General features: G+C 42.4%; 1 protein-coding gene across 3 annotated transcripts in view; it reads right to left on the reverse strand.

The window, feature by feature from the left end:
• Positions 1 to 889: 889 nt before the first annotated feature.
• The window catches only part of sbf2 (SET binding factor 2), a 60,950-nt gene continuing 34,703 nt past the window's right edge, over positions 890 to 27,136 (reverse strand). Inside the window, exons 17-42 of one of the 3 annotated variants that reach the window (XM_085907285.1) lie at positions 22,484 to 22,552; positions 18,098 to 18,268; positions 17,642 to 17,907; positions 16,414 to 16,586; positions 16,107 to 16,180; positions 14,330 to 14,525; positions 14,050 to 14,177; positions 13,452 to 13,627; positions 13,149 to 13,282; positions 12,848 to 13,049; positions 12,387 to 12,583; positions 12,077 to 12,217; positions 11,216 to 11,299; positions 10,085 to 10,159; positions 8,688 to 8,866; positions 8,089 to 8,265; positions 7,808 to 7,909; positions 5,185 to 5,370; positions 4,044 to 4,170; positions 3,686 to 3,813; positions 3,202 to 3,426; positions 3,021 to 3,128; positions 2,689 to 2,879; positions 2,144 to 2,231; positions 1,942 to 2,073; positions 890 to 1,851 (exon numbers count right to left, since the gene is read on the reverse strand). In XM_085907285.1, the coding sequence (XP_085763411.1) occupies positions 1,753 to 1,851; positions 1,942 to 2,073; positions 2,144 to 2,231; positions 2,689 to 2,879; positions 3,021 to 3,128; positions 3,202 to 3,426; positions 3,686 to 3,813; positions 4,044 to 4,170; positions 5,185 to 5,370; positions 7,808 to 7,909; positions 8,089 to 8,265; positions 8,688 to 8,866; positions 10,085 to 10,159; positions 11,216 to 11,299; positions 12,077 to 12,217; positions 12,387 to 12,583; positions 12,848 to 13,049; positions 13,149 to 13,282; positions 13,452 to 13,627; positions 14,050 to 14,177; positions 14,330 to 14,525; positions 16,107 to 16,180; positions 16,414 to 16,586; positions 17,642 to 17,907; positions 18,098 to 18,268; positions 22,484 to 22,552 (3,828 nt within the window). In that variant the 3' untranslated portion in view covers positions 890 to 1,752. Of the gene's footprint in view, positions 1,852 to 1,941; positions 2,074 to 2,143; positions 2,232 to 2,688; positions 2,880 to 3,020; positions 3,129 to 3,201; positions 3,427 to 3,685; positions 3,911 to 4,043; positions 4,171 to 5,184; positions 5,371 to 7,807; positions 7,910 to 8,088; positions 8,266 to 8,687; positions 8,867 to 10,084; positions 10,160 to 11,215; positions 11,300 to 12,076; positions 12,218 to 12,386; positions 12,584 to 12,847; positions 13,050 to 13,148; positions 13,283 to 13,451; positions 13,628 to 14,049; positions 14,178 to 14,329; positions 14,526 to 16,106; positions 16,181 to 16,413; positions 16,587 to 17,641; positions 17,908 to 18,097; positions 18,269 to 22,483; positions 22,553 to 27,136 lie in introns of those variants that run through there. The other 2 variants (XM_085907286.1, XM_085907287.1) reach the window with 2 other exon arrangements.

Raw genomic sequence — 27,136 nt, forward strand, 5'->3', positions numbered from 1 at the left:
TAGGTACACCGCCATTTTCAGGTGTGGCTTATCCCAGGCCACTTCATTAGGGACAGATCATGGTCAAAGTTTAAGTGAAAGTGAAAAGTGCCACACCCGAACAACCCCCCACTTTCTGATTGGCTGTTTGATATGTGACGTCACTCGGACACTCCATTAGGTACACCGCCATTTTCAGGTGTGCCTAATCCCAGGCCACTTCATTAGGGACAGATCATGGTCAAAGCTTAACGGAAAGTGAAAAGTGCCACACCCGAACAACCCCCCACTTTCTGATTGGCTGTTTGATCTGTGACGTCATTTGGACACTTTATTAGGTACACCGCCATTTTCAGGTGTGGCTTATCCCAGGCCACTTCATTAGGGACAGATCATGGTCAAAGCTTAACGGAAAGTGAAAAGTGCCACACCCAAACAACCCCCCACTTTCTGATTGGCTGTTTGATCTGTGACGTCATTTGGACACTTTATTAGGTACACCGCCATTTTCAGGTGTACCTAATCCCAGCCCACTTCATTAGGGACAGATCATGGTCAAAGTTTAACGGAAAGTGAAAAGTGCCACACCCGAACAACCCCCCACTTTCTGATTGGCTGTTTGATATGTGACGTCACTCGGACACTCCATTAGGTACACCGCCATTTTCAGGTGTGCCTAATCCCAGGCCACTTCATTAGGGACAGATCATGGTCAAAGTTTAAGTGAATGTGAAAAGTGCCACACCCGCCCTCACCCCCACTTTCTGGTCGGCTGGTTGATCTGTGACAGCTGATATGCCAGCCGACACGTTATGCCGACATTGATGTTTGTGCCCTGCGATTGGCTGGCAACCGGTTCAGGGTGTCCCACGCCTACTACCCGATGAATGAATAAGAATACAATGTGTATTTCAAGTATAGTTGATTTATTTCCCAAAGAAAAAAACAATTAGTGTCTGCACAAGTACACAGTGAAAAGATACAGTAACAACACTTCTGATATCTTTGAATAGCTTCATTTTCTTTTGATGCAATTGTAAAAGACATATTTGTTTCATTAAAAGCCTTAAAAAGACAAAAACTCATCTTTGACAAAGAGGAACAGGCCACATCGGTATTTGCACCAGTAACTTTAAAAAAACAACAACCAAAAAACATTATTAGTCACATTAGGAAAGTTAGAAAGCGTTTGCTTTACAAGAGAGAAAGGCTTCACAAATATTTACACAAATAAGTACACAGAATTGGTTCCTAAAAAAATAATTTACAAGCCACGCAAACGACGTCATTCGGCCTGATGGACACTTAACAAAAACATTTAAATACAAAAAGAACATCAGGTAACTTTTGAAATGGCTGTGCAAATTGTTGTTTGTCTTTCATCTTTAATTGAACATGTAACCTGGCTGCAGGTCAGCTTACATGTAGTGTGAATGGAAAAGCTAACAAAATGGCTTTGCTTCACTTTGGGAGTGCATACGGTTCCTAAGTGCAACTAATTGCCTTGCATGTTGTGCATGAAACACGAAGCAGCAGTAACTTCTCCTGGTAGGGAAATAGAACTTCTCTTACAAAAAAGGCGCCCACAATTTTGTTGGCCAGCGAATCATATTGCTTAGAGGTGGTACAGGGGAGAGTTGTGCTGGCGGCTGTGGTCCCGAAAAAGAAAAATGTCTCAAAGAGGGGATGATGAGCCGTCTCTGATGTTGCTCGCTGGCCCACCCGGCACGGCGTGGCACGGATAACCTCGCTTGACCTCTTGGCGGCGGCAGCTCATGCGTCAGAGATGCAGTTCTGGATCTTGTCCATCCACAGCTGAGCGCTGGCTGCGTCTGGTGCACAGAAATTGTACACTCTCTTGCTGGTCTTCAACTAAGGAAAAAAATACACACACAGACAGAATAATTGAAAAAGAAAAAAATGTATTGATGTAATATATACGTGAAACACGCAAGGACTCACGTCAAAGAAAGCCTTTTCACTGATGTGTTTGGGAGCGCCTGTGGTCGGGGCAGCGAAGAGCACCGACTCCACCTCGGCCAGCTCGATGTGACCTCGACAGTTGTTGTCCTCGCCAGTGTCGTAGTACCTCATCTGCCGAGACAAAATAACGGCGTCGCAAACGTCGGCCTATCTGGCACCCCCTAGGGGAGGGTTTATTCACCTGGTGCTTGGTGATGTCCAGCACGAACCAGCGAGGCTTCCAACCTTTCAGCAGGGCTCCACGTTTGTACAGGACACCCTCGTACGACCTGCGCGTATGGAAAGCTGTTTGAGCATTTACTGGTAACCGATACCCTTGATAGGCAGCTAAAGCTTCATGTACTAGTATGATCTTTGTCCTCACAGACAGCTTTCCATATGTGGTGGATGCTATTAGCATGATGTAGCGCACACGAATATAGTGTGACCCCACACAGCACTCCGTACATTGCGTTCCTGCTGTGATGGGAGGGGGGGGGCCAGCTGCGAGTTCCTTGAAGAGTTTCACACATGTTCTTTGGAGATTTACATCCTGGTTTGAACGTTCTAACAAAGCTATTCAAACAGTCACATGTGTTGTGCACATGAAAGTAAATCAATTAGAATGATCAGGTATCGACACTGAGGGTGTGAAGATCTTATGTACCATTTCTAGGATTTAAGGGCAACGCATCATGCAGACACACTGGAATACAGACACTACTGTACTTTGTTGTAAGGACCCACCTGTTCTCCTCACTCTTGGGGGTGAACTGGTTGTAAAGCGTGGCAGCGCGGCGGTTGATCCCGTTGGACGTGGCCGTGCCGTGCTCCTCCGCGAGGCTGCTGTCAGGCAGGTGCAGCATGGAGCGGCGCTGGAGAGCCTGCAGGCTGGATGTGGGAATGAGGCCAGAAATGGACAGCGACTGCTTGCAGAGCTGCAAAATGGGACAAAGGCGGCACATGTGACGTGGATGTACCATATTTTGAAGCCGATTGGAATCAGAGATTTTTTTTTTTACTTCTAACACAAATCGGGATGTGCTATAAAATCTGGATGCATAGACAGTCTGCCTTACATTTGCTTCTTGCTTAAGGTCTTCCTGGATACTAATGAGGACTCGGTCCAGAGTGGTTTGCCATCTCTCGGGGGTCTGGTTAAGCTCTCCCTCCAGCTTCTCAATGTCCTGCAGTATATGAAAACGCCGGGTTATTCAAAACTGTCCGACGAGAAACCAGCGCGAGGTTTGCGAGTCTTACAGAGAGCAGCTTGGTGATGGCGTCGGGCTGAGCACGGCTCACGCTACTGTAGCAAGGCCACACGATTCTCCTCTTGCTGCTGGAGATGGTCTGGGGCTCCTCGGAGCTATCGGACCTCGCCGCCATCAGTCTCCAGTCGTAACACGGCCCCGTCGAAAGCGTCTCGTCGGTGAAGAAGTCCCATTTAGTTAGGGTGGGGATGGCCACCGAAGGTTTGAGGATGCTCTACGAGATCAAAAAGGCATTACATATATACGTACATTTTCTGATTCTCTTGAAGAGAAGCGTGAAAGTAAGAATTTCATTGCATTCTAACATCTGTTTTTTTGAATAAGCGGTTAGAAATGGACATTTGGGAACCATCAAGTGTTACGTGTTATGGTACAAAGGCAGAGAACACAGACCCAAAGCATCCAAAGTGATCATCTCGAGTGAGGATGAAAAAGCACCGTGATAAATTGCAGCCCTAGAGAGAGAAACTCACTTCGCTCTCTGATGCGTTGTAGAGATAGTTGAAGAAGATTGGACTGCGCCGATGCATCCTGTTGATGCACTCCCAGATGCAGATGCCTTTCCTCGCCTGCTTGTCACCCTTATCATCAAATAACAAGCCTGTCAGGCAATAAGACCAGACATTTTAGAGAAATAAATACGACGGATACCACAGATTGCTTTTCTTGCGTTGAAACAAAGGAATTCTTTTATCTGGCTGGGGAGTGTGAATGAGAAACGGGTGGGATGATAAAGCCAACAACAATGTGTTTATTTAACATACATATTTATCAAAATACATTAAAAATAAAATCAACCTCTGCTTATTTAAACAGCAAAAGAACACCAACCATGTTCCAAGCGCTCGTAGTCAGAGTCCAACAAGAAGTTCTTGAAGCGGTTGGAGATGTGGTGATAGGCCAGGAACTTGAGATAGTACTGATTAAACTCAAACTCCGCAGGATGCTGCATTAAAATCTGATACGCACAAATAGACACAGGCAGTTAATACAGTGTTGGGAATAACGTTAATTCTCTCATTTTCTTCTTACAGTCGTGACTGAAGCAGGAAGTAAAACCGGGAACCGACTTGCAGATCGCCAGCGAGATCCGAAAGAGGTCCCGGGCTAGTTACACGTCATGCATTTCTTTTACAAAGTCATTTTACTGGCTAGGGTACTGGCTAGACCGGATGAAGGAAGCTAGTATGACAGCTGGATCATGTCATAGTGGCTTGGTGCCGATGCAGAGCCTGAATGACCAATTTTGAACTGGAAAGAACTGCTGATGGTCTTTTGAGGGCAAACTATGTCATGACTGCACCATCCAAAGCTAGCCAGCCGGCGTCCAGCGGCCGTTCTTCCCACCCGGTAGTGTGAAGTGGCCATTGAACGTTTGAGGCCACCTGGGTCTGCTGGCGAAAACAACAGCTGGTTTGGACATGAGGCACTTCTATTTTCAGCTCTTATCTGAAATCCCGTTGTTTAGAATGCTCCAGAGACCCCCCGCGGGCCCCCTCCCCCGCCCGCTCGCAATCAAAACTACGCTTTCAGAAGACAAATGCAGAAAGTATGTGTTGATGTAAGTGGGGGTGCAACATTCATATTGTCTAAAGGAAGCATTTTAGTGTGATCCTCATGTGTTTGCACTTGATTCTTAAAGCCGCCTCCAAAAACCTCACACGCACATACGAGAGCCTTCCTCTCAATCCCCCAAACGGTACTTTTTTTCACGTGTAGCTGCAAATGCGAAGAGACGCCGCAACACGCGAGCACCGACGAGTAGAAGCGGGTTCACGGCGCAGCAGCATCTGGGCCGCAGCCTCCTCGCGCAGCTGACATCACACACTCAGTCTTGGCAATTGAAAATGCTAAACTAAAGCAAATGAATGCTTTTGCGCTAGTTGACTTCTTCACCTGGGGAATGCAATGCGTTCATCAAGAAGATATGAAAGATTTAAAGAGTGCATCTCTGTTGGTATCAAGAGCTCACCTGGTGCACACAGTCCAGGAACTGCAGAAAGATGGGCGTGAAGCCGCTGCCTTGACTGCTAGGACTCAGATTGCTTCGTTGGCTAAACTTGTGGCCAAAGGAGAGCCACTCTTTGTCCAGCAGCACCTGAAAGCCCTCCAGAGTGCGGTAGAAAGGGTCGCTCAGTAGCTGCACTAAAGACACCACCTGCACAAGGGACACAAAAAAGTTGAATGCCAATTAAAACGTGGATTTGCCTGAACATAGCACTTTAGATCATTCAAATGTGGCAGGATAATCAAACAAGTGGATTTCATTGGATAGACATGTAGGTTACATGATTTTAGTATGTCCCACATGTGTCATAAATGTTGAAATGATACTTACACGGTTTAACGCTCACAAGATATTTGATGCAATCGTTTTGATCAAGTTCTTCTATTTCCATAAGACAATTTGACTGTCTTTATGACCCCTTAAAAATGCTCGTCCCCGGTTTTGCAATGGAAGCTGAGACAGCTACATCTATCCTTGCAAATATGCCGTTTAAGCATTTTACCACCGAAGGGAAGAGGCGGCCCGCTCAAAAGAGCAGGCCACAAAGCAGCGCTCGGCATATTTGTCATGGCACACATGCACCCTCTAGACCTTTGAAGCTGATCCCGATGTCAAACCATCTGATCATCTGTTATCAATAACACTTATATAACAGGCCAGTTAAATTCAGGCTCCTTCCACTTGCCCACGCATACAATATGTTTGGCTGGCCTTCCTGCCCGTGTCACCTCCAAGGCTTCTAATGAGCCCTGACATAGATGGAATGAGAGGGGTGAGAGGGGTTCATGGCTTGCCTGCGGGGATCTACTGTAACATCCAACCCTGAGCCATGGAGAAAGCCGCTGGCGCCCTGGCACAGATACCAGACACTTAAATTACAGGCAGACCACAGAGACAAAAAATGAGGACGAACGGCAGAGGAGAAAGTTGTCTGCCGGGTGTCGCTGGCCCGTCGAGAGCAGCCGCAACATATGGACGCCATTTGGCTGCGCCGGCCTGACCGGGGACCTTTGCGAGATGAAGCCAGCCGGTGGCCCGTAAATAGAGAATGCCCCCAGGACCAACATCTACCTGGCATAGAGCGCCCTCAAAGTGTACTTTAAAAAGCAGCTTGCGGGCTTAGACACCCCATAAACACTTTGATGGCCACGCGCTTGCAGTACAAACACGGAAAACATGAGCAATGAGCATGATGAAACATGGACCCCCCAAAGGACCCTGACAAGTGTTTACATGCCTGGAACCGCAATCAAAAACCATTCGGATTGAGTTCAGCACAAATTGGTGACATCAGGCTTTGAGAACCTCAAGCCTTCTCATAATTCATCTTTGCACGATCAGTTCAACGGTGACACAATCAACTGGAAAGATGAGCAAAGAAAAAACACATTTAGGATTCATACACGCACGCTTCCAGAGTGGCGTCGAAGCCTCCGTACCTTGGAATATTTTGACTCCTTCTGTACCGTGTTTGGGAATGGGATACTCAAAAGAAAGCTAACCATGGCGTGAAAAACAAAAGCAATACCATGGAGCTCTATCGCTTTTGACACGGCCTGTAAGGTTTCACGTTGCGCTTAACCAATCTATTAGAGCGCCCGTCGTGAAAAGCAAGAAGAGGTCACCAAGCGTCATATTAAGTGCTTTAAGAGATTCTTGGAAATTCAGAGAGCGTGTGTTAGAATGGAAATAATGGATTAAGACCCGTCTATATCGTTAGCTTTACAGTGCTCGAGTCAGTTTTTGCATCTAGAGTGAGAAAAGCAAATTCAAGAGTCTTATTGCCTTGATTAAAATTTTCAGAACCTGCTTGACACAGAAACTACACCATGCAGATTTGAACCGGAGCCTCTCCGAAAAGTGTCAGATTAACTCCGCAGGTATGCTTAGAAAGCGATGCTCAGAGAACCCAAAACAGAATGAATGAAAACATTCGGAGTTATGTGCCCATAAAAGTGGGACACGTCTGCCCAAGTGACATCAATAAAAACAGCTGATTTGTAAATGTACATTCCATTCTTATTCTGTGTGTAATCTTAATGTGAACAGACACCGCTTCCAGGCAAATACGGTAATCTGCATCTACACATTCATCATCGGAGTTACTGTATGACAGTTAAGAATGAAGCATACTTGAATTCCATCAAGGCTAAACCGTCGTTGAAGGCTAAGTCATTTTGGCACAGTGGCTTTAGCACACTAGGCCATGTGCTTAACACGTCTACAGCCACAGCCAAAGGTCCTGTGTTTCAACTCTCAGCTCGACCCTTTCGGGGAAACTTTGCATGATTTCCTCATCAATCATGATTGATACTGCAGGGATTGCGAAATTACTGGCATAAATGTTTTTTTAAAATACAATAGGGCTAATTTTTCTGTAGGTGTGAATTTTACATTTGTATGGCTGCTTTCATGCTTTTTGGAAAAGACAAAATGTCTCAAAGTGCCAACTTTCCAATTTCAGAAAGGTTGAAGAGAAACTCTCTCACTTTTCTTTCACTGGAATTCTTATGCATCTCTGGCTTCTTTTCTGCTTTTTTCTTTAAGAGAAAAAAAAAAAAAGGGACGACTTGTGCAATATTCTCACTTGTGTGGTGATGTCCCAGCCGTCCTCCAGACTGAGAAGCACAGATGAGCCGCTGTCCAGAAGCTCCACTAGAATGAGAGCCAGCTGCAGGATCTTGTGAAGCTGTGACAAATGAAAATATGAACAATTAATCTCAGCAGTAAATCCCTTATAAATGTTGCTTTGTTACTTGTCTCCTTTTTGACCGTGAAGAATATTTATCCGGGAAAGGTCTACAGAGGGCCAGGCCGATGACCGACATGACATCACACAAAAAACATCCTGGAGAAAAAGGGTGTCACCTGCAGGATCCATTCCGAGTCCTCCAAGACTTTGAGGAAAGAGTCTTCAGAGTCGGAAGAGTTGGCACTGGGAGCGCACGCCCTCAACAGCTTCTTAAAGGAGCTTTTCACTTGCCGCATGTCCGCAAAGTCCACCGGCACCAGTTCACAGTTCAAAGAGGTGTCAACTCTGAGGCCCTGCACAAGGTTGTAACACACAGCAAAGGTTTATCATGTCATTTGTTGTGACTTTTCCATTTTTTTTTTTTTTACTTTTACCAAACAATTAATTAATTGATAGTGCTTATGTGTCTGAGTCTGATGTGTAAATGCCAGATAAGATTTACTAGCTAATACTTGCGGCTTCTAGCAGCAGATTTCATTTTCTTATACTATGTGGTTTGCAATTTTGAGGGGCTATTATTATCAAAATATTTTTGTAGCAACTCCATTTTTGGACCATCTTCTTCCTCCTGCGACACACCTCCTCATCTTTCACTACTGCACAGTGGTATGGAATTACTGTTCTAGGGCAACTGGTCTATTTTTTTTTAAATTTTGTGTCAAAATAAAGTGTGTTGAGATTTGTGGATTTACACAACAAACTACTGATTTCTTACCCTCAAATGTGACTTTTCGCCGAACACATAAAACGCGGCTTGCTGTTTGAGTAGCTGTGCTTGTAGACTGTTACTCCCTGCAGGAGGCGCTAAATCCTTCCCTGCTAGTCTGGCGCCCACATCCACTGGGGATGGGTGCTGGCTGAGCCTACTGCTGGAGCGCAGACTGGCCCACATGCCTGCAGACAGAGAAACACACACATAAATCACAACACACACACACACACACACACACACATATGCAGGTTCATTCAAACACATGGGACCGTTCCATTGCCTCTGATGTACACATGCTGTCAAACAAACTAAGACTGAGTGATGAACAACACATGCAGATGGAGTTTACATGCACAGCAGCACAAGGGATGATGTAAACATCTTCATTTTTTTACATCTACCAGAAAAACAGTTTGTACCTTGAGCACCAGGCAGTGAGATATTAGATGCAGGAGGTGATGGATTGTTTTCTAGCGTGCCAACAAATTGACAAGCCGTTTCTCTGGACAAACTAGCATGCAAGATCATCCAAACATCACAAACTACTGACGGGAAGGGCATTTCACAGTAATCCCTTCCAACTATTTCAAGTTGAGTTTCTGTTTGCTACGAGAAGCATCAAACCAAAGCATCAAGCTGGTTGCATCTGGTTATTTCAGATGGCAGAACTCAAAATCTTTGTTCTAGTTCATTTCAAAGTTATTTCGTGGACTTGAAGTCAGGGTTCTACTGTTCTCCCACACTAAACTCTCCAAAGTTTGAAATATGGAATTGTCCAAAATGTCTGGGTGTGATTAAGAAGGAACAAAAATAAACTAAGATCCACCCTACCAAAATAAGCAAATAAACTCTTGTCATGGCAACTTTTGACTCCAGCTAAATGAAACATCTTCATCTGAAATAGACAGTTTGAAGTCACGAATGATGGAGAAATCCTACGACCAATTGGTGTTTATTGTCTTGTTGCTTTGCTGGGACTAGAATGACTTATTCCTTTTGAATTACATTTACACTTTATCTGGGCTGTCTTTGTTGAACTACGTGCACGGTCAGAGGTGCCTCATTTCATTTGATTCATGACAGTCTGCCAGAATAAACTGCTTCCTTCCCTCTGCAGTCGGCTTCCAACTGACCACAGTGGGCCTTGCTGAGCCAACATATTAGCCGTGGAATAGGCCAGATCAGAGCGGCCACTTGGGTTTGTGAAAAACCACAGCTCCCAAAGGTGCACTTATTTCACTCCAGTGATGATTAGTCATTAGTGGCTCAGAGGAAGTTTGGAGAATGGCGATACGCCTGGTGTCTGGTTAGTTTGTGGGAGGAAAGAAGAGGTGTTAGAATGAAACGCAGCCCTGAAAGAGGAACGAGAGAGAGGGGGGTGGGGTGCAATTGCACTCTACCTTGGTTGTGGATTCTCTCCTTATTGGTAGGTTTTGGGTTTGCGTGAGTGAATAGTTTATCTCTGTACTCAAGCACTGCGTGGTGTTTGAGGGGAGGAGGTCAAGATGAACATGAAAAATAATGTCAATGTCATAAAAACATTGCAGCTTGACATATCGCGTACGGGCGGGCATGCGTGGTCAGAATGAAGAGTCAGCTAAAGGTCAAAAGACTGCATGACCCAGTTAAGAACCTTCACATTTGGAAAATGAATGATATGGGTAGCATGCACAATATAGACAACTGTAGTTATGTCTGGTAGTGAGATGATGTATGAAATGTTTCACCCTCCCCTAGCATATTTATGCATTAATGGAAATCTTGCAAAGGAGCTGCAATGTAATCCCAAAAATGTATCCTTGCGCCATTTATTCCATCATTGCTATGACAGATTTGAAAAAGGCACACATGAAAAATGCTCTGGAATGTGGATACATTTTTTTGGAAAGGTCATGCTGCCAATGTACAAGGAACTAATGTGGGAGCGCGGCGATTAATTGGAGGTGGATTACGTGCGCCACCCACTGCGACGATTAAGGTTACGGCCACCTTTGGAGCGGTCAGTTTGGATTCGAAGAAGAACGTGCTGCAAGACCGAAGCAATATAATCCCCTATTTCATAAGTTTGTAAATGCCAGATGAATGGAACCAATTAGTTTTTGACATTTTCTTGGCACTCCTCTCCCTCTTCCTTTACGGGCAAACACATTGTTAGCATCTATTTGAGTTATAACTGTCTGAATAGACAAACTTGTGTAGTCGGTTCCAAGATGAAGAGTAAGCCTGAACGTGTTTTCGCCTTTGACCTTGATCTAAAGTCATGACTAACTCCTCCGACATGCACCGACGCCAAGCACAATGCCACTAGGTCAAAACAAAATATTCAGTGCTAATGGACTCCTCTGAATGCTTTACATTCTTGTGTGACAACATTTACAGTAATATTTATCTGACAACGGGCTAATACAAGTCATTGTACAGTCAACTCGGCACATTTCGCAATCTGTACATTATGATGTAATATTACGTCAAGTCGGTGGATGGGAAAACAACAAATTGGCATCTTTGCCTTTTCATTTAGAAAACCTCACCTCCTCTGGTAAAGCTGCTTGAAAAGGGAATGTCTAAATGGACGGGCGCCATCTTTGGCATTCTGGATGTTCTCCTCTCGCTCCCTGAGGGGACAACATTCACACATGATGCAAGAAGGGGAAGACAAACACAAGCCAGGATTGTTATTTTGCCTGAGGCAGAAGAACAAGACAAAACGTCAACTGTGCACTCTTTTGTCAACAAGTGGAAAAACAATTAAGCCTTACATGTTAAGGCAAAAATGGCTCAGAAAATTTGGTTCTATATCTGCAGCACTAAAAACAAGTTACATGGAGAAACAATACGATCTAGCATTTGCTTGTTTGTGAGGGGGGGGAGAAGCAGTTTGAGAGGAGGATACAAACAAGTCTGAGGAGATGGATGGGCCGGGCAGTGACCTGTGCTTTTTGTATAACCTTTTATTGTACGAGTTTCCTTCCAAATGGTACCAAATATCAGCTACAGTGCCTCATTGTCATACAAAACACACACACACAGTAGACAGGTATAAAATAAGCAATGACCCGGGAAAACACACTCGGGAGATTTATGGCGAAGCAGAATAGACCAGGAATGAACCAAAATAATACTAAAATGTGCAAGCTTGCAGTTTCTCAGTGTCAAAACAATGCAGTTGGCCTCTTTTTCCGAACAACTGATTTATTTATTTTTTCTCATGGCTGATGTCATATGACATATTCAGTTCAGGTTGAAGCACCATTTTGACACAACACAATTATTAATTTTCAGGTCATTAACTTCAAGTCAAAGGGACTCTACAGCATGATGAAGTTAAGACACAACAAACACAGCTTTTCATCTCTACAGAGGGAGGCCGTAAATCGTGATTATCCACATACCTGGCGAGAGGCCTACGATGGAGCGGTTAGACAAGGTGCTATGGCCGTTCATCTTGAAGTAATTGGGGATGGAGTCAAGAATGGCTTGCAGGTACTTTTCTTGTTCAAGGCTACTGGATGACTCGGAGGACGATGCAGGCGCTAGATCAGAACACATGTCTCTTAAACCAAAAATTCTTGAAAATGCTCACATGAAATTTATTTCTGGATCAGATTTACTGGTTGGGAGATATGACTCAAACAAATCAGGTTGGATTCTTTCGATATAAACACAGGTCGTGGAAAAGTAGATGCTTAGAATGAGGCTCACCTGTTGAAGAGGGATTCTGTGACTTAAACAATCCCACCACACTTTTGCCGTGGAAGCCTCCTGAGCGCAGCAGCACAGCTTTAGTGCGAGGATGTTTCCAACACACAACAGGAAGACGGTTGTGTCGGTAACATCGCGCCACTTTGTGTAAACTGCTGTCTTGAATGGCCTGGGGAACCACCAGTAGACCCGGATAACTGAAGTTGAGACAAATAAATATATCTTAGGCAAATATACCATGTATAGGTGTCACTGTGGGTTGAAATGTATTGAATCAATTCAACCCAGAGTGACACCCTTCATTGTTTGAGCAAAAATGAGACTGATCTTGAAATATTTCCTGTTTTCAATATTCATCTTCAAATTTACAGTTGTATACACAAAAGTGTGCTGTCATCTAAGGGCTGAAAGTGGAATTACACTTAAAAGAAACATTAAAACTTGAGTGAGATGTGACGTACCTGCGGCAAAGCGAATAAAGCCTATTCACAGCCGTGATCCTAAATTGGTCGCCCGACTTGGAGCGAGATGAGCTGGCTGTGATAGTACCGAGGCCCATCCGCTGGTAGTCACGGAAACAGGATTGCTCCACCAACTGTTCCATGGTGGACTTCTCAGATGCTCTTAAAGTGCTGCAAGGTGGTGGTTCCCCATCATCTGATACTATATCACACATACAGAGGTGAAGTTTGACATTTAGCCTACAATTACAAGTCGGGCTTAAATAAAAACTTGACGGATGCATTTTGTTCCCCCTCTCACTTGATACATCATCATCTTCGTGCCAGGTCATTCTGCTGCCTCTGTCATTCCTCTTCAGTGTGGTCTGGCTACCACGGCCCATTGTGATCTTGCTGGCTCTTTTGGCTCCCTTGACAATAGTTTTGGATAGTGTTCTGAAGCGACAACAAAGCAGAGAGCAAGTCATCTTGCATGTTCCCCCCACCACCACCACTTCCAGCTGCATTCAAAGGATAACAAATTGTTGGATCTTATTATCTCCAGAGAGCGAAATTCAGTTTTGTAAAATAACTGAAAATACTCTAATAAAGGTCAACCACCAACCTAAAGCCAGTGTTCCTTTCTTTTTGCTTTGGAAGGATAAGTTGAAGTTGAGTTTGCCCTGCAGCAAATGCAAAGGAGCTGAAGATGGATTGTGGGTAGCGGATCCGCTGTATGTGCTTCCTGAACATCTCCACCATCTCCGAGCTCACCTCTTCGTCAAAAGCCACCTTTATCAACTGCAAAATAACAATAATAAGATAAACAAATGCAGAAACAAATAAAAATTCTATATGTACAATGTTGTTAGATCTGTCATAAAAATACAACGGTGCCTTCAGATACGTGCGTATCTCAAGTCATCTCAATTCATGATTGAAATGAATGGAAATGCCATTCATGCGTATCTCAATTCATGATTGAAATGCCATTCATCTATTCAACCCCCTACTTCTAACAACAAACCAAAAGCACAAAATAATATTATAAGAATAGAAATTTACTCAAAGAGCGCTCATGTCTCAAGTTTGTGCTCACAAATCAAAGCCCCCCCCCCCCCCCCCCAAATTGCCTGAACGCCAGTTTATATCTTGCAAAAAAGACCGGTCAATCGTATCTCCAAGACACCACTGTATGGAGAAACCTCCGATGTAGTGATCACCTGAAAGGATGCGGAACGGAGTTGGAGGCCCTCCTGCATGTTCTGCTGCAGCTGATTCTGGATGCTGATCTTCTTCTCCTTAGTCAAGGTTGACATTGGGAAAGCTCTGATCACTGCCTGCTCCCCCACTGCACGGACGATCAATGACACATGCAGAAGAAGTATGGCCAGTGCAGCAGTGATGCAATGCAATGGCCTATCAACTTGAATTGGTTGATAGCACACGGCCATGACAGTGTATTTCTTATCATTTGTTTCATTTGGTGCAGAGTGAACTTACCCAGGGGGTCGTGTGGAATGCCTTTGAAGATGATGCGGTACGTGGTGAGGAAGAGTGCTCCCTCTGCTGGTAGGATATGTGGGCCTCCCAGCAGCCCCCCAGTAGCTTCTTCTCTGCCATCAGGATCCAAAAGCACCCTCAGCCCCTCTGTCACAAACTCCTCACCAGGAAACAGTGCCGGGCGTAGAATCTTTGGCTGACGGGACATGACATGTTGAAAATTAAAGCCAGAAAGATCGCAAAATGTAAAATTTTTCATTTTGTATTCTGGTAGTCCAACTCTCGAAGCATATCGGTATCAGAAGATTAAAACAATTGTCAAATCACAGCGCTTTGATAGATATTTGAGCTCCACATGCATGCCACTTTCAAAAACAGGCACGCATACATTTTGTTTTTTTAAGCAATGAGTCGTACTGATGGTAAATACCACATTGGAATAGAATTCAACAATATGAGAAAACTGATTCAATGAAATGAAATAAGAAATGTCACTCATTAAAATGGGCCATGATTAATTCGATTAGGAACCGACAAAATAAGCGACCTCTTCAACAAGTCAGCTTCAGATATTTACCCAATTTTGCACTCTGGTTAAATTGAGGCTAATCCACATAGGGCTGCAACTTATTCAACACCTTAGCAACCAAAAAGGGTACGGCATCAATCAAAATCACCAACACTGAAGCATATGAAGTCCTTGGTAGGTCATGAATTACATGCAAGCATGTCACATCGATAATATATGCAGCTCGCACTGGGATCACAGCAGCCGTGGAACCAGTCTCATAACGCTGTTGTCCGTTTGACCTCAGCAGTTTTTTTTTTTTTTTTTTTTTTTGGCTACCCGAAAGAACCTATGATATTATGCTAAATATGTCTGGGGTAATTTTAACCATCATAATTAAAGCCAACTCTCAGCAAGTTAATGGGGACCCTTTCAGAATGGTCCAGGTTTAACTAGTAACTCGGAATCTTGCAAAAGAAGAGAAACCTTGGTTCAATAATCTGATTTGACCCAGGTCAGAAGTTTAAAAGAAGTATTGGATTGCATCTTTAATGTTTTCCCGTTATTCCTTCCAGGAATAAAGTGATGCTATTACCAATACTAATCTGACTCGTCATGAGGCCGGTGCCACTGTTGTTTAGACACTTTTTAGTATTTGGCATGCGTCTTGCAGCTTGCAATCCAGCTTGGAATGAGCCACAAAGTTCATCAGACAGCTCACCACAACTTCCAGGTTGGTCTCAAGGCAGTACTGGGATGCTGTTTGTCTGTGTGTATATGAGTGCGTGTAACAAGGATTACCAAGTGTTGGCAGACACAATAAAAACACAGCAGGGTTCAAAATACCAAGTCAAATATTTAAAAGTACACTTGAAAACATTGGAAATCTTCCACTTGCTACACATAAGCAGGGAAGAGAATACAAACTGTAGCGGTCTATAAAAAAAGGCCATATATTATCAATTTAAGATTTGACTTTCTTTTGTTGTTGTTTCTCTCATTCAGCAAAAGTGGTTCTGAAACAAACACAAAGTTTGAAACCACTCGCCAAGAAAATTAGATCACTTACAATGTCACAATAGACGGATTCATGTGAATGTAAGCATGAATATTTAAAAAAATCTGTATAAAATGTCACTTTTGTTGTTTTGCCTTAATTGTGTCCATATATGGATAACAGTGAATTTTTTTGTGGACAGTCTTGGGAAGAGTGATTGGACATTTTAAAACTGCTGTTCCAAGCATGTCACCATGTAGAGCATCACACACCTTCTGAATGGGCGGTAATCTCCTGCTCTCCCTGTGAACTGTTTCCAGAGCCTCCATCTGCATGGCGACGATGCCTGTAGGTCGCAAGATGAGGTTACCGGGTGTCCACATGCCAACTCAGCCCGTACAAAGACACGCATGTGCTTGCACACATTTGTACAAACAGTTTTAAGGCCATTTAACGTGTCAGGAGTTAATCAGATCAGAGGTCGGCGTTGCTGAGAATAAACACCAGCAGGAGTTACTCTGCACAAAGCTGAGGGAATTAGGACAGCATCTACGTGAATGAACAGTGTCTGTGACGTACCAGGGATCATGCTGTGGAGGTTCTTGATGTGTTCCTGGGTTACTCCGCTCTCGGTGCACACCTTGTCAATGAAGCGAGCCACAAACCTGACCACCGAGTTGGCCACGTCGCTATTCTCCGAATCCTCAAAACCGCTTTCTGTGTCGAAGCTCTCAGCAACGCTGCCGGCGATGCTATGAATGATAAATGGCATGATGAAAAGCAAGAACGTGTAACGGGTCAAGCTGCTGCGCCCATTGGGAGATGTGAGAGCTATGTGCTGACAGAAGTGGTTAGAAAACAGTGAGCCAGGCAAAGGCAATGAGGATTAATCTATGAGCCATAGAGAATGTTTCATATGAAGAAATCAGCTTTCTGCAATCCTGACTAGTGAGTGGTGGGGTCGAAATGTCTTCTATAAAAAAAAAACTACAATGCAAAAAACAATGAAAGAAAATGACTACGTTAACAATTTTGCAGCTGTTGTCTCATATAATTATATACAAAGAATAAAGTTTAATTTTGAATTTAGAAGCAGTTTTGAGAATACACCAACATTTTGGTGAAAAAATAGTTATATACCGCAAATAAAATTAGAACACTGTGTTCATCTGGGGATTTTGGCAACAAGCTAGTCATTTTGAAGTAATTTATTTCACAGAGCTCAGGGAGAGAAATCACTGCTATTTTGTTTGGGTTGAGTTGAGTGGGCCCATTAATGACACCCAAAGGGTCGAAAGCCTCTCTATTTTGTGCAGTAACAACATCCTGAATGCATCTCAGGCTGGATGCGAAACAAACATAGGAGACATATTCCGTTCCGTTTCGATACATGGCAAGCAACATGCGAGCGACATAACTTTAAATTATGTAACTAAGTTATGCATACATACAGTAAGTACTACACTTTAGCAACACGTGAACACCTCCAAATCATGAAACCTAATTGATATGCAAATGTACCTTACATAGCACCCAGTTAAATTGGTCCATATTTTGAGGATAATCTGTATGTGGCCATATGTTGCGTCAATTTCCAAAATGAAGACAAAATGATTATTGATCATCATTACTCATCATTTAATCGATGAGGTTCCGCCGCCCTTTGTAATGCGTGCTGCTGGTTTTTGAAATAGGAAAATGTTGCATCATATAAGCAGGTACAATCTAACTTTGCTTTTCAATAGTAATGCTATAAAAAAAATGCCCTGCCTCAAGAAAGCGAAGCCCCTTTGCTTTCCCTGCTGACCTGTTGGTGACAATGCTGTTGCTGCCGCTCTCCCAGTCAGCTGCGGGCGTGTTGCGAAGTAGTTTGTTCTTGCTGGTATCCAAAGGAACTAGCAGATATACCATGAGGCTGGCGTAATGGATGGCTTGACTGAAAATGGTACTCTCCTCGTTCTTCACTAGCTCCTGCTGCTTCTCTTTATTCAGGCTTGGCCACAAGCGCAGCTGCTCGGCAGCTAGGTCCATTGCTGTCTGCTCCTCGTCTTTTGCAGGCGCTATGCCCACATCCTGGAAAGAGATGGCGGTAGGAGAGGAAACGTTGGAGCGGATTGAGAGCCACTGAAAGTTCATAAAAAGCTCTGACTTAGCAGGTTTTAAAAAGATTGCAGACAACACAGAACTCAATCAAAGGCCGTGTCTCAATTGGCTGTGAATATAACCAGATATTTATTTTTTTAAGTACACTTAATCCTATTACCTTCAGTCTGGCAAGGAAGCCCCACTTCTCCTCTGGGCTGTTGAGATACAAGGCTCGGATCTGGCACTGGACTTCGCTGTAGAAAGTGGCCTCCCAAAATTGCTGGCTGGTCCAGATGGAGTGGTCCTGGATGCAGGTATAGGCAAATTGGTTCACCCCAGCAACCAGTTTCTGAAAGACAAAAAGAAACAATCTGTATATTTGTTTTGTTTTATTCTTACAGTGGCATATGAAGAAGTGATATGAAACAGAAAAAAATAAATAATGGAAACTGCCTGTAATGTACTCAGCCACTACAAACACATTCAGTAAAGTCACACATTGTTTGATAACCACTGAACAATAATTTTTTATTCTCGCACAAATTAGTAAAGTAAAACGTGTGTTGTGTCATGCAGAAACTCAAGTAGCCTTTCGGGATTGCATCAAATTTTACAGCCTGAAACCAGAAAGTGAACGGATGATGAGAGTCATCCTCGTATCTAATTTATTTTCAATGTGATGACACTGACAGCTGCACTTGTTTTTCCACTTTGCACAAAAACAAGAGTCAAACTAGCCCTGACTTCAAGGGAAAACAATCCAGTTTCCAAATTGGAATCTGTGAAGATAAAAGGTCATTTAAAGCAGCAACATTTTGATTTTTGTTCTGAGTATTTTGAAACAGTAAATGTTTTGTTTTGACGTTTCACTAAAGGGGGGTGAAGAGTAGGCACGTGCAAAAACAATCCAGGAAGAGAATGTGAAATGCTCGGCATCTGCTTACGACCGTAATCTCTGGACTATAAACAGCACCAGATAAAATTCAGGAAAAATCTCGTTTTGTTCATATATGTATAAGACGCACTGGACTATAAGCCGCAGGTGTGCTAATGTTTAATTTCCTTATACAAGAGAATATGCACAAATCATACACTATCATAAAAATAATAGAAAATCCATAGATAAACCGCACTGGAGTATAAACCGTAGGGTTCAAAGCTTGTGCAAAAAATAGCGGTTTATTGTCTGGAAAATATGGTACTCCAATGTAAGCTATGACAACGTGTAAATAAAATATCACACTTTATCTTTATACTGAGTGAAGAAAATATTGGAAGACCCAGCGCTGTTTTTAGACCAGCTTTTGATTCCCTCCCACCAAGAATTGACACTAAGCAGTTTTTAATCGGCACTTTATTGTTTATCCTCAAGTATGAGAATTGGAGATGGTTGCTATAATTAGAACCAGCACAAACAGCTTTAATCCCTCGATGATAAGCCCAAAGCCACAAGATGGACTGCCTGACATAACGTTCCTCACATGGCCTGTTCTGGAGCCAAGTTCTTTCAATTCATTAATAACACTAATATTGTAATTAAGCTACGAACAAAATTATGACCAAAATTCAGCAGATGACCACAAACATCACGAGCCTCTTAAGAGTAAAAAAAAAAAAAAAAACCACAACCATTTCTCTTGTGTTACATTACAAAACAGAGGAAATGTTCTTTGGGAATCATACACAAAGGTGAGAACTTTTGTGATTTTTTTTGAAAGAAGGTGGAAAATCACCCGTGATTTATAATGTCAGTCAAAAGTGCGGCAATGTGAAAGTCTGTCCAAACAGGCAAATTACTGGGTCAAGTCCACCCCACATCAGTACCTTACAAACAGGAAAGCAAGCAAGACAGGAGACTGTCAGGAGGAGTCCAAAATGTTGAGCTCTTAGAACTTTTTCCGTCTCTGGAATATTTTGTCCCTTTCAGAAATACACCGGCACTCACTGTTCTTTCATAGAGCAATTCATATCACCTTAAATAAATACACCGAGTAATATGACTTGTTTTCCATTACGCAACTCTGATGGCAACAAAAAATATCCTGTCATCAGTCTAACTAATACAATATATCATTATGAAGTTCTTTCCAAAAAAGAGAGCTCAAATTGTGAGGTCAATAATGATTTGAGGGAAGACTTCATTGTGACCAAAGCTAACAATGCATGCGGGAGAGAAATGCGTCATGGTCTAGACTCTACACAGACAAGTTGAATTCAAGCGATAAGGATGGAAGAAACACTATTCCAAACAAACAGGTGAATATGAACAGCTTTCAAAAGCTCTCTGCTATATGCTGTGTCTAAATGCAGATGTGTGAGCATGTTTGCGCGCGGGGGTGTTTGTAGTCTACACTCAGCTTGGCTGTGTTTTTCTGACTCTTCAGATATGTGCAGGTCATTTCGACCTAGGTCAATTCTTCCCAATACAGTGAGACACTCACAAGACAGATGGCAAAGAATGAGATGGTGAAAGGGAGAATAATAGAGAGGGAGGAGGAAAGGAAATAAGGAAATCAAGTTCAAGTGAAAAGGAGGAGGATACTATTATCAGACCCATTTGGCTCAGACGCTTGACTCGTGAAGGGTGGAATGTAAGTTTGAGAAAGAGGTGAAAACAAGCCCCCAAAAAATAAATAAAAAATAACACCAAAAGAGCTAAGGAGGGACACATTGCGTGTGGGTAAGAGGTAAAGGGGCTATCAGGATCTGGGATCTTGTCGTGATGTTCAAGTAGTAAGTAGCCTGACTGGACATCGCTGAAAATGTTGAGTCAAAACAAATATGTTGCTAGCCTGGAGGCAGAAAAAGTATTTTCAAAGAATTGTTCCCAAACTGGAGTAAAAGTTAAAGTATTTTTCTTCATCTTTTGTCGGAATGCACAGAATCAATCTCCTGTAGTGTACAAAAACAAAATAACCTCATAGAAACACGATGCAGAAAGTCAGAATCATAAACAAAGCCACTGACAGAACATAACTGCGTAATAGTAATGACACAATGTACAAGTCATGTAAATGTTCCGAAATAAGGTAAACAGATTAAATAAACCAGAAGTTGAACATTTTTGGAGTTATACAAGGGTCAACCAGTACATCACTTTCCCCGTGACAGGAAAATGGCCAGCCCACTGCCCTATCTAACAACAGAGTGTGTAAGGTCACCAAATTTCTTTTATCCCACTATTAGGATAAAGACTTGTACTGTGGCACATTCAAATAGATTGAATATTATGCAAAAGAAAGCAATTCAGATGTCAGTGATCCCCATCCATCTCCCGATAACAAAGGCCAGAGGAACTGTGCAGCTCAACAATGCATTTAACAAAACTGCGGTTGTATGAAAACCTCGATGAACTTTACCAACTGGTACCATGTATGCAAAATACAATGGCAGATTTGGGACATTGGTTTGTCCTTACTTCTGTTGCAAATATGAACAAGCATGTGCAACATACATTATGTTAGATGAGTCAGGGTGAAAAGCAGAGGCGTTGAAGGAATGAACGGAGAATGTGGGTCAATAAGATCATCTGTTAAGCGTCAACATATGGAAACAAAGCAAACGCTGAACAGTCTCGAGTAGTGGCGACTACAGTGAGACAGAAACACAAAGCAAATTTTTTTTGCAACCATGTCAATGTACACTGTGAACTAGTGATTAAGATATTGTGTCAAAAATTTATTCTTTTTTCAAATGAAAGGTTTGTCATTGAATATTGTCGGTGAATATGCCTGGCCATAATGCCCACCACTGCATTTTGCTGCCACGCAGGAATGAGACAACTGTCAGTCATTAAGTCATCTACTTCTTGTGTGTCTTTTAGATCCAAACAAAATTAAAACAGAATGGCTTGGGGGACAAGTATGCTTTACCTGACTCAAAATCTTCAGAATTGAATGCTTGTGACGTTGAAGAAGCTAAGAGATGTTGCTGATTCACTATATGATGTCGAAGGACCAGAAAGCAGCAGTTCTCACAGTGGCTAGAAAACAGGCACTATAACCTGCTAATTCTGAGCTTGAATTTGGCCGCAAAAATTTGAGCACTACAGTAGATGGAGGCAGCAAACTTCGCCACAAGTGCAGCGTTTTGGAAGATAGTAAAGAATTCTTCAAAAAAGAGGCCTTGGCCACTCTCAGTTGGAGTTTACTGTCCAACTGAACAACGGGACATACACGTTGTGCAAATGGCCATAGATGGGATAATGTAAACTGCAGTGCAGCGATATAACCATCTAAGCCGCTGATATTTCAAAACAAATGCTGCAACAATGAAGTCTACTTCGATATCGTAGTAGGTATTCTTTATCCTCCACACCAGAAGAAGCCACACATTGAATTCATCACAATGCAGTTAAAGTTCTTAAGAGTGCTATTTATCTCTATCTCTAATACTATGGTGACAATGAAATATTGTTGTGTGTCTAAAAGGTTCAAACACTATATCATGTAAAGGGGCTGGAAGTGGTTTTGGCGCAACAGGCCTCCTTAGCACTTTGTATGCATTATCCGTGAAACAGAAGCCTTACGCAGAACACACATCTGTGTTGAATGAACCGACTTACTCTGTAAAAAGCTGTTGACAGTGGCAGCAGTGCAGCAGCCACCGTGTACTCCTCTGAGCTGGAACAGTCCTGTGGGTCAAACAACAGGAGACAAGTGAGAGTGGGGCAAGACGCAGCAGGTCACAGGTTACGCATTTCTGTTGTAGCTCCCAACACACACCAGGACCACTAGGGGGAACGTACGCCTGTTTGGGTAAATGAGACATTGCGTTCTTGCCGGTAGGCGTTCCTCAGCTTAAGAAACGTTCTGTCTAAATGGACATCGAGTATGCATGTAACACATGGGAATGATCGATGGGATGAACACAAAGGGGTAAGCTGTCCAATTACTTTTTACATAAAGACAGTCATGTCCTGTTAAATGTCAGTGCCAAGCCAAAAAAAAAAAAAAAACCTGCCAAAACCATTCACTTCACCATGCTCCATAGTCAAGACAGACACATGCTTCCAATAGCCTTATATAATCCGTACTCTGACAAACTTGTTTAAGCAAGTCTTGAATTTATTTGCAACATATTTTTGTCTCTTGCAATTTTGACCAGATCACACTAAGGCTTATCACAAACATTCACAACATGTTGCATACAATCTTTCGATTTTTCAATGCCATCTGGTCATGCTGAGACACAGAACCAATCCTTTTTCTTTGCTGCTTAGAAATATCTCCTCAGTGACATATAACTGTTACACCTGTCAGCAGTTTTTCTTTTGTCATTTTCATGTGCAGCTTGTCCATCTGTTTTGGAAACTCAGTAGGTTTTATGATCTTTTTAATTGGCCTTTAATGAGAAGCATTGGAAATGAACAAACTGTTGAAACAAAGGAGCCAACTGAAAATAATTGACAAGAGATTTTCTATCCTGGCCAAATTTATGAATTTGCATTGACGCATACACTATTCAATGAATAGAATGTGTGTTAACGTCAATGTTTTTATTATCAACAGTATAGTCATACCTCTGAATTTGGACTCATTCCTCATCTATGACATAAAAGGGATATTAAAAATCAGTTCACTCTTACAGTAATTCTAATACACTATAGAAATACAACTAAATTCATGTCCATGTAAATTTTTTTACATGGAACCTTTTGTCATAAAAGTGGATTGCTTTTTCTAGAGATTTTGGCGTTAAGTCCCAAGGTAACCATTCCACAAAGAAACCCATTTAAAATTCATTCACAAATTAAAGGGAATAGTTAATTTTAGGCTTAACTATATGTATATGAGTTTTTTTTCCAATCAGAGTTCCAAAGAACATGGCTAGTATGGGAAGTACATTAAGAATCATCAAGCAGGAGCCTAAGCGGCTCGAAAAAACTGATGAGAACGGGAGAAAGGATGCAAGTCGGACTCCAAAAGTACTTAATTCACAGGAAATTGGTACTTATTGGTGCTAAGCTAACCAACTGGACTTAAGGAGAATATAGCCAGAGGAAACAAAAGTAATACCATGCGCAAACAGCAGCACTGATTTTGACCTGGTGGCATACCTCATAACCCTCAATTGGACTTGTCTAATACAGAAAAGTATTTTTTTAGTAATCTGGTTCACTTCAAAATCATGAAAAAGAATGTGCGCATACACAGTCACACGTTGAGATATCAATAGTTCACAACATAGGGTAAAGAATGCAAAATTCTCTGATTGTGGTCTGTAATGGAGCCCCCCCCCCCCTGTTGCCACCATTGCTCAAGAGAAAAAGAGTAAGGAAAAAAAAAAATCCAAGAATGTACAGAGGAGCGAAAATGCAAAACACAAGTGCCACAGCTACACATGAAAGCAAACACAGTTTCTGTTTAATTTTGCTTGTCACTTGTGTTTGCCTTTTCTGCCATTTGGGCTGCGATAAAATGTTCCACCTTGCAGTGGCACCAGAGCATTGCTTACCAACAGTGAACAAAGCTGCGGGTGACTGAAGTTCATGAGTGATGAGGGACATATGTATACGTAAATGTATATACAATACCTTTCAAAAGTTTGGGGTCACCCAGACAATGTTGTGTTTTCCATGAAAACTAACATAATTGCACAATCATCCATTAGCCTTGTAACACAATGGCCCATTAGAGCACTGGGTGGGATGGTTGCTGGAAACGGGCCTATGTAGATATTGCATTAAAAACCAGTTTAAACCTAGTTTAATGCTATCGTCATTGAAAAAAAAAAATAGCCATTTTATTTAAAAAAATAATGACATTTCCAAGTGACCCCAAACCTTTGAACGGTAGTGTATATATATATATTGCAACAGAATTTTGATGATAAACTCACCACGAGACAAGGAGGTTGTAAGGAGGTTGTAATAACTTCTGTGATTTATAAACCAGCTGCACATAAAATGGTTGTCTACTATTGACTAATAGAAGACCAAATACCACAATGTTTGTAAAAAGTATTTTTTTTTCTTCAAATTTACATCCATACAAATGATACGTACAAGGTTTAGTCAACTTCATTATCACCTATAATCTCTAAACAGACTGGATGAGTAGCGACATTATTTCGAGATAAACTCACAAGGAGATAAGCACAACACTCTAAAGAGGGCCTGAAAATAAATGCAAAATGATTTTCCAATGGCATGGGGAGTACTTGGAATTTTATTCTGGAACTCAAAACTGGATAGAAAATAACTTGTTCTGATGTGTCGCCTCACATTTCTGGCCACAACGACACCCCGCCGTCTTCTTTTCCTCCCATTATTTACTGCGTTTCTCATCAGTCCTTTCCTCCCACTTGAAGGTGCGGAAATTTTTAACAGCTACGATGACTAACGTAGCTATTCGGCATCAGACACGTACACGTTACGCTGAGCCCAAAACTCAAGCATGTGACAGAAATGATGTAGGAAGTGAACAAAAGGGAAACTTCCTGAAAAACTAACCAGGAAATCTGCCGGAATGAAGTGATGCATTTGGAATGCACACGTAAATGGCACTTTTACGCACATATAGTGCATAAACATATTTTGATTCAATGCAGCAAGGTTGAGCAAAAGGAAGAGAAGGTCACATAGTTGACCTCTGTGGTGTATTGAGAGTCCTGAAACCTGATTTCAGCAGATGTTTACCTGGCTGCACTAGACATCTAAAGGAATGAGTTGAACATGGGAAGGCTACCTGGTTCCAATTCCTATTGACCATTGCTACGTTAAGCAGCCCATCAATGTTACTGAGGCACACAGAGGCCACGTTTCCTCAGCAAGAAACTAATTTATGTGCTAAGTAACGTCGAAAGTAATCAAGTCCTACACTGAAACAGTTTGAACCTTATGGTGGCTTTCAGGCTCACCAAAGAGGTGCAGGGTTCATCCAGTACGTCAGCACCAAGACAACGCTGAGATCAATTTCCTCGGAACATCTGTGTAGAACATGTGCTCTGTCTTGCCCACTTCTCACCTCAGCACATCAAACTCACCATCATGTGGGACATATGGCTTCGGCGGCACCGTGGCCACTTGAACCTCCCAACGTAATTCCCTCTCCTAGTAAACGGCCATTCAGAATGTGGTTTTTAACTAAGATGAGGCCCTGGGCTATGAAAGAGCAGAGCACAGAGGACTAATAATCCTATCTGACAGGAAATGGTTGAGATGCCAGGATACATCCACAGCAGGCCTGATTCCCCCCACATGGCTTGTGTACTTGCAGGGAGCAGGAGCACTGACCGGCGTGCGTGCACGCACAACGAGATGGGCAATTAGCTCAAATGCGTCAGTGGGGCTTGTTACTTGGTGTGATTCATGGCAGAAACACCGATAAGAATAATAACCTTTGTTTAAACAGGAAAAAATATTGTAAAATCTCATTGGCGGCAGCAACACATTCCTGAGAACGCAACATTTTCTTTTAATGCATGACAGGCTTTGGAAATTTGCTTCTTGGAAAAACACATAACGATTATTCAAATGACTCAATTAATTTTATGACAAACAAACGAGGATGCAAAACCTTTGCCTCGAAGTTTCACAGATTTAGAAATACTGTGCATCCGGAAAGTTTTCACTGTGATTTTTTTGTTACAGCCTTTTCTCAAAATGGAGTAAGTTATTTTTTTTCTCTCAAAATTCTACATATAACCCCACATAACGACAGCACGATTTTTTTCTTCTTCAATTTTTCCAGATTTATTGAAACATTACCTGTACACAAGTATCAATACTATGTATAGCCTAAAGTCTTTTTGATTAAGATGTCACTAGCTTGGCTCGCTTTGCCCGTTCCTCTTTGGTGCACAGCCATTTTCAGATTTTGCCAGAGATTCAAAGATTCAAATCTGGGCTGTCGGGGGCCATTTGAGGACATTCACAGAGTTGTCCTGAAGCCACCCCTTCATTGTCTTGGCAGTGTGCTTGAAGTCATTGTCCTGTTGGAAGGTAAACCTTCAACACAGTCTGAGGTCTTGACCACTCTGCAGAAGGTTTTCAACCAGGTTATCTCGGTACATTTCTGTCCTAAACACTTCATTATGGGGTGTGTAGGATTTTGCCAGTCAAAAATTTATATCGTCTATTCCGGAATGAGGCTGTAACATAAAATACAGGAAAAGTGCCACGCTGTGAATACAGCTGTATACGTTTTGCGCCACACTCCACCTCCACCATCTGATCCTCAAAAACCTTTCGGAAGGTGATTACAACCAAAAACCA

The sequence above is a fragment of the Syngnathus leptorhynchus genome, chromosome 3, assembly GCF_054491065.1.
Source record: "Syngnathus leptorhynchus isolate UIUO chromosome 3, UIUO_Slep, whole genome shotgun sequence".
In the NCBI taxonomy this organism is placed as follows: Eukaryota; Metazoa; Chordata; class Actinopteri; order Syngnathiformes; family Syngnathidae; genus Syngnathus; species Syngnathus leptorhynchus.